The sequence below is a fragment of the Schistocerca piceifrons genome, chromosome 7 (assembly GCF_021461385.2).
Source record: "Schistocerca piceifrons isolate TAMUIC-IGC-003096 chromosome 7, iqSchPice1.1, whole genome shotgun sequence".
Classification (NCBI taxonomy): domain Eukaryota; kingdom Metazoa; phylum Arthropoda; class Insecta; order Orthoptera; family Acrididae; genus Schistocerca; species Schistocerca piceifrons.
Window position 1 is genome coordinate 274,778,100 of NC_060144.1, and position 12,468 is coordinate 274,790,567.

At 40.8% G+C, this 12,468-nt stretch overlaps 1 protein-coding gene across 2 annotated transcripts in view; it reads left to right on the plus strand.

The window, feature by feature from the left end:
- Positions 1 to 9,415: 9,415 nt before the first annotated feature.
- The window catches only part of LOC124804743 (malate synthase-like), a 128,917-nt gene continuing 125,864 nt past the window's right edge, over positions 9,416 to 12,468 (plus strand). For both annotated transcript variants that reach the window (XM_047265039.1, XM_047265040.1), the window contains exon 1: positions 9,416 to 9,518. In XM_047265039.1, the coding sequence (XP_047120995.1) occupies positions 9,450 to 9,518 (69 nt within the window). In that variant the 5' untranslated portion in view covers positions 9,416 to 9,449. The remainder of the gene's footprint in view (positions 9,519 to 12,468) is intronic.

A 12,468-nucleotide genomic window follows, 5' to 3' on the forward strand; every position in this document is an offset into this window, starting at 1 on the left:
CTAGTAGTTAGTCTGATCCGTAATAAATAGTGTTAATCACACCACTGAATTTCATGAGTCTGCTGCGTCCCAAAATCCGTGCCTCTCGTAGGTGCCCTGTGACTGTGTTTGGCGCTGATCCAAGTCGTCAACCTGCCTTCACTAGGACTTTGTCTTTCTGCATTTGCTCCTCACTGCTTGAAAATTGCAGACTGACCTCATACACCCGGTCTTCCTTTTATTCTGCGTTAGGACACGACAGCATGCTCACCAAAATATGTTTACCGTCACTGGGATTCGGCTTGTGCACAGACAGACAGGAGTATGTCCCCACCTTGAACGTGCACAGAATCGCTGACACAAAATATCATGTTAATACCTGTGTGCATACATAGCGCTACAGTCTGTGGTGGCTGAACTTTCGCTCTCTGGGGCTGAAGGAAAAATAGTCGTCACTGGTGGCAGAGGAAGGTGTAATGTCACGACTTGGACTCGTTACCTAAGTTTGCAAACCCATGCAGAGTTAGGGAAAGTTGACAAAGGGCAGAAAAGTTATTTCTCGAGAACCAACGTTCGGTTCAGATTACAATCCATTAAGGTGAAACGGATGACTTGTGCATGAAAGTATTGAAATGGTCTAAATGTGGACAGTGACAGAAGATACCAGTACTGTTACAGAAAATACCAGTACTGACAGCCACCGAGATGCAAATCCTTGTTTCAGTGGGCCATCTGCGAAACATTATTAGGAGTTTGCCCCCCTTCTAAAATTTAACCTTCGGGGTCTTCCAGCCAACAGTGTCATATAAATCTTACTTTATACAATCTTTCCGAACAATTTCACTTATTTTTTATAGAATAGTACGACAATTTATTTTAAGGTAATGTCTTGAACACTTAAGTTCTTCACTGTACCATTACCGGCTTCGGCTGTTGTCATCTTCAGATCATAAAATTTTTTTGGACTTAAGTATCAACGTCAATATCTAGAGACCTAGATGCAAAGTAAATGAGCATTTGTTCCGTTGTTCTACGAAACTACTGGCCCGTGTTCAGTTCTTGGTGGGAATTTTCTTTTCATTACATATTTCTTTCGCCCATGTGATAATGTTGTGATAATGTTGTGATAATCGAAATACCTTTCTTTGCCTTTTTTTAAAATAAAACATCAGGAGGTGTAATTAATATTTAGTAACGCATTGACAGTTATTTTCATCGTGATATATAGCACAGAAATACACTTAAAGTGTATTATTGCTTAATCCCAACTGATCGTCTGTCCGGGAGCATTCTCGCAATCAGCGCAGAAACAGGCAAAACATAAATATTTGTCGCATCATGCGCAACACATTCTTTCGTGGAATACAAATCTGATTCACTTTGGTAAAAACATATCTACCAAATATCAATTCAGATTTGTTCCAAGCGTGTAAAACCATATGGTGAATGACAGGCGTGGACAACTGCTTGTAGACCGACAAATGAATTTAGATAGCGTTCGTCCCATCTTGTAATTCTCTGCTCCGCTGTGATGTCGCATTATTTCGAAGTTGTGCGAGGAAATCTTTACCTGTCGGAAAAAGTAAACATCATACGGTTAATAAAGAGGGGTAAATTTCCGTGGTATCAATTTTAAGGTCCAGCTCGGTTGAGCAGCATCATCTACGAAAGTCCTACCTATCGCATCTTGTATCACGATGAAACTAAGAGTTAATACATTATATATATACTTATTTTCTTATTAATCACACCTCCGATAATCTACTTCACAAAAAGGAAAGAAAGGCATTCCTATTATGAGAAAATTTTCAGATACCTCGAAAAAAATATCGAATAAAAAGATACGACCAAGGATCAAACACAAACCAATAGCTTCGTAGTCTATGCCTTGACCACATTTTGTTCGTTGTTGTTCTCGTCATTTAGTCTGGATGGATGTCACATGACACCCCTTCCAGTCCATAGTTTTTTGATACTTCGCCGTTTTGTGTGTGTGTGTGTGTGTGTGTGTGTGTGTGTGTGTGTGTGTGTGTGTGTGTGTGTGTGCAGCCAGCCTCTGACCGCACTCCGCACTCCCTCTGCTAGACATGTATGTACAATGACGGATACCCAATCTACAGTATGAAAATACAAAAATATTAATAGCTCGAACATTAATAACGTTGGACGCCATATAACATTAATCAGAAATATTTGTTCTTAGACGATGTTTCGATTTACAGCATTCAAAATCCTTCATCGCTTTTATCTCGACCTTTTTTTTTTTTTTTTTTTTTTTTTTTTTTTTTTTTTTTTTTTTTTTTTTTTACAGTTGGGGAGTGTCTAGCAAAAGCGGAAAGATGTCTTGTAGTTTTCCATGTATAACGTCCTTGCAAAACTTATTCAACATCAGTGATCTACATGTGAGACCTTTCCCTTGTAAGACTAACAAGAAATTAAGCATTTCAACACTTCGAGCCCGATGATCTAGTAGTAAAGCGCGTGCCTGGAAACCGACAAGTCGAAGGATCGAATCCCAGTTGGACTAAGGAATATTTCAGTATGCCTTTAATGTAGCGTTCACTTGCCCTTACTTGCCAAGATACGCCATGAACGACGCATGGATCACGTTCCACGTTAAAGTGTGACCGTTTCCCCCGGTAGGAACTTTTGCAGTGAACTTTTATTAAATACAATTAAGTTGGAGGTGAAACCGTTACAAGTTTGAAGCCGATGTCAGCCATGTTAGTAGCCCCAAACATTAGCTTCTGGTGAAACTGTTTTGGTAAAAAAAATGCCAGGTTGCTTACAGGTATACCAGTCGTTCTGACTATTGTCTAAAGACTGAAGGTGTCACATTTCATTCGTAAGTGAACTCGTTCAAGCGGTATTTTCTTTTGTATGCATGAATTTCATCTGCGCCTGGTTCCTTTTATTCCAGCAGTATTGTTGTTGTGGTCTTCAGTCCAGAGACAGGTTAGATGCAGCTCTCCATGCTACCCTATCGTGTGCAAGCGTCTTCATCTCCCAATACCTATTGCAACCTACATCCTTCTGTATCTGTTCAGTATATTCATATCTTGGTCTCCCTCTACGATTTTTACCCTCCACGCTGCCCTCCAATACTAAACTGGTGCTCCCTTGATGCCTCAGAACATGTCCTACAAACCGATCCCTTCTTCTAGTCAAGTTGTGCCACAAATTTCTCTTCTCCCCAATTCTATTCAATACCTCCTCATTAGTTATGTGATCTACCCATCTAATCGTCAGCATTCTTCTGTAGCACCACATTTCAAATGCTTCTATGCTCTTTTTGTCTAAACTATTTATTGCCCACATTTCACTTCCATACATGGCTACACTCCATACAAATACTTTCAGAAAAAACTTACTGACACCTACATCTATACTCGATGTTAACAAATTTCTCTTCTTCAGAAACACTTTCCTTGCCATTGCCAGTCTACATTTTATATTCCCTCTACTTCGACCATTATCAGTTATTTTACTCCCCAAATAGCAAAACTCATTTGCTACTTTAAGCGTCTCATTTGCTAATCTAATACCCTCAGCATCACCCAATTTAATTCGACTACATTCCATTATCCTCGTCTTGCTTATGTTGATGTTCATCTTACATCCTCCTTTCAAGACACTGTCCCTTCCGTTCAACTGCTCTTCCAAGTCCTTTGCTGTCTCTGACAGAATTACAATGTCATCGGCGAACCTCATAGTTTTTATTTCTTCTCCATGGATTTTAATTCCTACTCCAAATTTTCCTTTTGTTTCTTTTACTGCATGAGCAATATACAGATTAAATAGCATCTGAGATAGGCTACAACCCTGTCTCACTCCCTTCCCAACCACTAATTCCCTTTCATGTCCCTCGACTCTTATAACTGCCGTCTGGTTTCTGTACAAATTGTAAATAGCCTTTCGCTCCCTGAATTTTACCCCCGTCTCCTGCAGAATTTGAAAGAGAGTATTCCAGTCAACATTGTCCAAAGCTTTCTCCATGGATTTTAATTCCTACTCCAAATTTTCCTTTTGTTTCTTTTACTGCATGAGCAATATACAGATTAAATAGCTAGAAACGTAGATTTGCCTTTCCTTAATCTTTCTTCTAAGATAAGTCGTAGGGTTAGTATTGCCTCACGTGTTCCAGTACTTCTATGGAATCCAAACTGATCTTCCCCGAGGTCGGCTTCTACCAGTTTTTCCATTCGTCTGTAAAGAATTCGCGTTAGTACTTTGCAGCCGTGGCTTATTAAACTGATATTTCGGTAATTTTCACATCTGTCAACACCTGCTTTCTTTGGGGTTGGAAGTATTACATTCTTCTTGAAGTATGACGGAATTTCGCCTGTCTCATACATCTTGCTCACCAGATAGCAGAGTTTTGTCAGGACTGGCTCTCCCAAGACTGTCAGTAGTTCTAATGGAATGTTGTCTACTCCCGGGGCCTTGTTTCGACTTAGGTGTTTCAGTGCTCTGTCAAACTCTTCACGCAGTATCATATCTCTCATTTCTCTCTTCGTCTACATCATCTTCCATTTCCATAATATTGCCCTCAAGAACATTGCCCTTGTATAGACCCTCTATATACTCCTTCCACATTTCTGCTTTCCCTTCATTGCTTAGAACTGGGTTCCCATCTGAGTTCTTGATATTCATGCAAGTGGATATCCTTCCTCCAAAGGTCTTTTTATTTTTCCTGTATTCAGTATCTATCTTACACCTCGTGAGATAAGCCTCTACATCCTTACATTTGTCCTCTAGCCATCCCTGCTTAGCCATTTTGCACTTCCTGTCGATCTCATTTTTTGAGACGTTTCTATTCCTTTTTGCCTGCTTCATTTATTGCATTTTTGTTTTTTCTTCTTTCATCAATTAAATGTAGTATATCTTCTGTTACCCAAGGTTTCTGTTAGCCCTCGTCATTTTACCTACTTGATCCTCTGCTGCCTTCACTATTTCATCTCTCAACGTTACCCATTCTTCTTCTACTGTATTTCTTTCCCCCATTCTTGGCAATCGTTCCCTAAAGCTCTGCCTGAGACTCTCTACCACCTCTGGTTTAGTCAGTTTATCCAGGTCCCATCTCCTTAAATTCCCTCCTTTTTGCAGTTTCTTTAGTTTAATCTGCAGTTAATAAGCAATAGATTGTGGTCAGAGTCCACATCTGCCCCTGGAAATGTCTTACAGTTTAAAACCTGAATCCTAAATCTCTGTCTTACCATTATATTATCTATTAAAAAGGGAAATGGATAGGTTAAAGTTAGATATAGTGGGATTTAATTAAGTTCGGTACCAGGAGGAACAAGACATTTGGTCAGGTGAATACAGGGTTATAAATACAAAATCAAATAGGGGTAATGCAGGAGTAGGTTTAATAATGAATAAAAAATAGGAGTGCGTGTAAACTACTACAAACAGCATAGTGAACGCATTATTGTGGCCAAGATAGATACGAAGCCCACACCTACTACAATAGTACAAGTTTATATGCCAACTAGCTCTGCAGATCATGAAGAAATTGATGAAATATATAACGAGATAAAAGAAATTATTCAGGTAGTGAAGGGAGACGAAAATTTAAGTCATGGGTGACTGGAATTCAACAGCAGGAAAAGGAAGAGAAGGAAACGTAGTAGGTGAATATGGATTGGGGCTATGAAATGAAGGAGAAAGCCGCCTGGTAGTATTTTGTGCAGAGCATAACTTAATCATAGCTAACACTTGGTTCATGAATCGTGAAAGAAGGTTGTATACATGGAAGAACCCTGGAGATACTAGAAGGTGTCAGATAGATTATATAATGGTAAGACAGAGATTTAGGAATCAGGTTTTAAATTGTAAGACATTTCCAGGTGCAGATGTGGACTCTGACCACAATCTATTGCTTATTAACTGTAGATTAAACTAAAGAAACTGCAAATAGGTGGGAAATTAAGGACATGGGACCTGGGTAAACTGAAAGAACCAGAGGTTGTAAGGAGTTTCAGGGAGCGCATAAGGGGACAATTGACAGGAATGGGACAAGGAAATGCAGGAGAAGAAGAATGGGTAGCTTTGAGGGATGAAATAGTGAAGGCAGCAGAAGATCAAGTGGGTAAAGAGACGAAGGCTAATAGAAATCCTTGGGTAACATAAGAGATACTAAATTTAAATCATGACAGGAGAAAATACAAAAATGCAGTAAATGAAGCAGGCAAAAAGGAATAGAAACGTCTCAAAAAATGAGATCGACAGGAAGTGCAAAATGGCTAAGCAGGGATGGCTAGAGGACAAATCTAAGGATGTAAAGGTTTATCTCACTAGGTGTAAGATAGACTGCCTACAGGAAAAATAAAAAGACCTTTGGAGAAAAGATAACCACTTGTATGAATATCGAGAGCTCAGATGGAAACCCAGTTCTAAGCAAAGAAGGGACAGCAGAAAGGTAGGAGTATATAGAGGGTCTACACAGGGCCGATGTTCTTGAGGACAATATTATGGAAATGGGAGAGGATGTAGATGAAGAGAGAAATGGGAGATACGATACTGCGTGAAGAGTTTGACAGAGCACTGAAACACCTAAGTCGAAACAAGGCCCTGGGAGTAGACAACATTTCATTAGAACTACTGACGGCCTTGGGATAGCCAGTCCTAACAAAACTCTACCATCTGGTGAGCAAGATGTATGAGACAGGCGAAATTTCCTCACACTTCAAGAAGAATATAATAATTCCAACCCCAAAGAAAGCAGGTGTTGACAGATGTGAAAATTACCGAAATATCAGTTTAATAAGCTACGACTGCAAAATACTAACGCGAATTCTTTACAGACGAATGGAAAAACTGGTAGAAGCCGACCTTGGGGAAGATCAGTTTGGATTCCGTAGAAATTTTGGAACACGTGAGGCAATACTGACCCTACGACTTACCTGAGAAGAAAGATTAAGGAAAGGCAAATCTACGTTTCTAACATTTGTAGACTTAGAGAAAGCTTTGGACAATGTTGACTGGAATACTCTTTCAAATTCTGAAGGTGACAGGGGTGAAATACAGGTAGCGAAAGGCTATTTACAATTTGTACAGAAGCCAGATGGCAGTTGCAAGAATCGAGGGACATGAAAGGGAATCAGTGGTTGGGAAGGGAGTGAGACAGGGTTGTAGCTTCTCCCCGATGCTATTCAATCTGTATATTGAGCAAGCAGTAAAGGAAACAAAAGAAAAGTGCGGAATAGGAATTAAAATCCATGGAGAAGAAATAAAAACTATGAGGTTTGCCGATGACATTGTAATTCTGTCAGAGACAGCAAAGGACTTGGAAGAGCAGTTGAACGGAATGGACAGTGTCTTGAAAGGGGGTATAACATGAACATCAACAAAAGCAAAACGAGGATACTGGAATGTAGTCGAATTAAATTGGGTGATGCTGAGGCAATTAGATTAGGAAATGAGACACTTAAAGTAGTAAAGGAGTTTTGCTATTTCGGGAACAAAATAACCGATGATGGCCGACGTAGAGAGAATATAAAATGTAGACTGGTAATGGCAAGGAAAGTGTTTCTGAAGAAGAGAAATTTGTTAACATCGAGTATAGATTTAAGTGTCAGGAAGTCGTTTCTGAAAGTATTTGTATGGAGTGTAGTAGCCATGTATGGAAGTGAAACATGGACGATAAATAGTTTGGACAAGAAGAGAATAGAAGCTTTCGAAATGTGGTGCTACAGAAGAATGCTGACGATTAGATGGGTAGATCACATAACTAATGAGGAGGTATTGAATGGAATTGGGGAGAAGAGGTGTTTGTGGCACAACTTGACTAGAAGAAGGGATCGGTTGGTAGGACATGTTCTGAGGCATCAAGGGATCACCAATTTAGTACTGGAGCTCAGCGTGGAGGGTAAAAATCGTAGAGGGAGACCAAGATATGAATACACTAAACAGATTCAGAAGGATGTAGGCTGCAGCAGGTACTGGGAGATGAAGAAGCTTGCACACGATAGGGTAGTATGGAGAGCTGCATCAAACCAGTCTCAGGACTGAAGACCACAACAACAACATCTCGTCATACATTTCACCAAATTGCTCTGAGCGCTATGGGACTTAACATCTGTGGTCATCAGTCACCTAGAACTTAGAACTACTTAAACCTAACTAGCCTAAGGACATCACACACATCCATTCCCGAGGCAGGATTCGTACCTGCGACCGTAGCAGTTACGCGGTTCCAGACTGAAGCGCCTAGAACTGCACATTTCATCAATCTCATCGTCATCTGCGGAGCTAGTCGGCATATAAACTTATACTACTGTGGTAGGCGTGGGTTTCGTATCTATCTTAACTGCTGGAACACGAAGGCAGCGTTTTTACATCTTATGCTTCGCTTCTTGGTTATTCTAAACATATAACAAAAATAAGTTACACTGGCGAGGCCAAATTCATTGTATTACTGGATCAAATATGCCTTTAAGACCACAAAAACGTCTGAAAATACCTTACTGACGCCGATTATTCACGAAAATTGATATTTACTATTTAAAACAAGTGTGGCGCGGAGACGACAGAAATTAAGAACAAGACGCAACTGTCAACAGTAGTCTGCTAGTCTTTAGAGTCTTGCAATCGCTGGCTGTCACGTAAGTAATGACAATAGCTGCAGCGACGATTTTTCCGTTGGCATGTTCCGTAGCTCGTGCACTCAACATAAAACAGAAAAGAAAATATCTATTACGCCAATGTTTCCCTTAGTATCGTGACACCCAGGACATTTGAATACACATAAAATCCCAGAGATTGAAAATATCGCTACAGGTGTAAAGTTCTTTTATTTAGAACACGACCGGCTTCGGGCTCTTATAAGCCCATCTTCTGGTGTCGTAACTTGGTGCTGTGACTCCGAGCTTAGTGGTGGACGAATACAAGACGCGGTGTGCGACCACTGAGCGTAGAGCATGGAATGTTCTAAATAAAAGAACCTAACAACTGTAGCGGTATTTTCAACCTCTGGTGTAATGCTCGGTTTCGGATGTCCCTCCGACAGGATTGTTTGCACATAAAATCATTTTAACATATACTGCAATAGGTTAGGCGGGAAGAACAGCATTGTGAATGCTCCAATATCTTGCCATCCTGAAGAGTTGGTAGATGACAACAATGAGAAAGGATTACAGGGAAGATTATCTATCATGGTTTCACTGTGACATTCCCCGGTCATAAAGAGGTTAAATAATTAATATTTAACGGTAAGAGTAGCACGACTACCTCAGTTTTTCCGGGTACACACCGAAATTATGCCTGTATCTTATGCGCATTCTTTATGGCTTGCCTCGTCTTGTTTGTCTTCAAGGGAAAGAACCCAGCCTGATAAGACCAACAATGATAGAGGCGGCTCTCTGACGTAGCAGTAGAGAAGACCAGTGTGACCTCGCTCTGGCGGGACTCTGAACCCAGCTCGCTTATCAGCCCGGCCGCGTCTGTTTCCAGTTTTTCGTGGGACCGCCATGGCGGCAGACGCAGCCACTGTACGGCGCCTACGCGTCCTCTCCAGGGTCATTGCTGGCGTCCGCAAGGTAGTGTACCTGCGCGTACCCCACAGTAACTGACACCGATAAAGAACAGACAGCGCTACCGCTCTCACAACTCTCCTTTTGCAACCTGCTGTGCCAGTACTCTCCTTCTGCTACCAGCTATGACCACTTATGAGATACTTGGTGTCCCAGGAGGAGTGGTCAACATTAAGGCATATGACAGGAACGATCATTCGAAGCAAAAGAGTCCAGTAAACGTGGGCTCTAAAATGCATACCTTAATATCTGTGAGCACTCTTCGTCTTCGATATTGTGAAACAAATCTCCTCTGCTGCAAGCTCTTTGCTTTCCACATTTTGGGGGCAGGAAGTAGTATGGGCCAAACCAATAAAAAGATTGTCTAGTAAATATGAGCTCTAAAATGCATACCTTAAGAGCTAAGAGCACTTTTTCTGTAACATGTGTTTCATAGTAGCGAAGATAAGCAAGCTTTCATAGATTTTAAGGTATGCACTTTAGAGTCCATGTTTACTAGACATTTTCTCTTGTTTTCGTGCATATGGAGAGCAAAAAGCTTACATTTACTGTTTCATAGTATCGAAGATGGGGATGTGCTCATAGCTCTTAAAATATGCATTTTAGAGTCCATGTTTACTGGACTTCTTTTGGTTCAAATGGCTCTAAGCACTATGGGACTTAACATCTATGGTCATCAGTCCCCTAGACTAAGAACTACTTAAACCTAACTAATCTAAGGACATCACACCTCCATGCCAGATGCAGGATGCAGGATTCGAACATGCGACCGCAGCAGCAGAACGGTTCCGGACTGAAGCGCCTAGAACCGCTCGGCCACAGCGGTCGGCGGACTTCTTTTGCTTCGATTTATCGTTCCCGTGACGTATCGAATATTAACCATTCTTCCTGGGGCACCCTGTGCAGCGCTGTGCTGTAATACATAAATCGAAGAAAAAATGCTATCTATGCCTCATTTACATTCCCCTGGGTGCAATATTGAGTCTGTTGATGATTGTCAAAAGTACACAAATGAGTCAAATAAAAAAAAATTTCTGCAACATGTTGTTTTGATTTGAGAACACACTTTTTGGAGAACAATCATTTACCCTTCGTTGTGTATACGCACATTTGTATTAGTTCCTAAACGATATCGTTAGTGGCTCTTTGGTTATAAATTCCTGCGATTGTATTCTAAATTCAGTTTCAGAACTTGAAGTACACGACAGACGCATATGTATCTGTTATGCTTTTCGCTTATCTTCCAACCCGATATAAATGTTTAAGACTATGATGTTACTCTTCATGTGCAGATACAGAACGTTAAACACTCTTCCACCCAAATATCACACCGAAATTTCGTACCTGAGTCTGCAAAAGTATCGAACAATTATCGTTGATCATTATTTTACTATTTCTGTACTCCCTGTGACGTGTTTTTGTTCTATCTTATGAAGCTCATTTCATTGTATGGTATTTCGCCGCAGTACGATACCATATTCAAGAATAGGCATCAGTGTGCGCGTCTTTTTGATAAGAGGATAGGGAGATATAAAGCATATTTTTGTAATAATGTTTTGTTTGCTTTATCGTGCAAAACTACCAGTAGACCACAAAGTGACCAGGAGCTGACATGTCGCGAACGAGTTCATACCTTTTTACTTTCCACAAGTGGAAAAGTCGATGCAGATTTTATCCGATGAAACGCTCATTTTGATGTCCTTGTATTTCTCGTTGTTCTATTAACTAAAAATTATTTCTCCTTAGGGAATTCTATGGAACACAGCCACATGTGCGACAGCTTGCAGTCACCCGCATTTGTAGTGTATGAAGCATGAGCAGACTTTTAGCAATAATGACAATAAAATATATAGAATGTTTTCATATAATATTAATGTGGTCTTGGTGGTTTAGCGGATAGAGCACCAGTCTGCAGTCCCGGAGATCCCGACTTCAGTTCCCGACAGAGGTAGGTATTCGTCCTCCTAAAAAACCCTCCACGACGGCATGCCTACCCGTCATGACTGATTTCGTCCAAATTTATGGTCTACGTAGGACTGTGCCAGAAATTAAAGTGACAAAACTGAGAGCTTCATATGGCTAGCGTTTCGAAAAAATGGCATCTTCGGCGCGGATCGAACGAGGCATGAGCCATTTAAGTCCGCGCAGTTTTCAGGCTGCGGTTGGGGCAGTGGAAAGATAGTAATCCGAGAGTTGTGGGATCGCTTCCCTAATTGGGTTTTTCACGTTGCTTACACTGTCAAGTAAACCGAAATAATGCTCAATATATTGTATTTATTAGTATTTTCATAAAATGCAATAAAATGAAAAGCAAAGGAAAATTTGGGGCTGCAAATAAATTTCCAGGAATGGATCATAATGCGAGCGAATGAGGACTTCGTATATCAAGTTAGATACTTTTATTATTTTACAATTGATGGTTTGCATGTTCTGGGGTGATATTCATGGTAGACATAGGAGTGGCAGCCGCGCGGGATTAGCCGAGCGGCCTCAGGCGCTGCAGTCATGGACTGTGCGGCTGGTCCCGGCGAAGGTTCGAGTCCTCCCTCGGGCATGAGTGTGTGTGTTTGTCCTTAGGATAATTTAGGTTAAGGGACTGATGACCTTAGCTGTTAAGTCCCATAAGATTTCACACACATTTGAACATTTTTGAACAGGAGTGGCATCTTGCGCACGCTATAAACGCCGCTATTTTTACAGTTACATGGTTGTTTGAAAGTTACCATAGAAAAACAAACGTGGCTTATATTCGTGAGAGGTCCTCTCTCATCGCTCAGTTTGGCAGCAAATCACGCACAACGTTATCATTTCGCCACATAATGGCTTGGATTGCTGCCGACATACCATGGAATTTGTTTTGATGCAGTCTTCTCCAAGGTCAAAATGAAACTAACGGAATATGAAGCCCTGTACGCCTTAATTACAATCTCTCCTCAAAATTTTATTTACAGAGTCC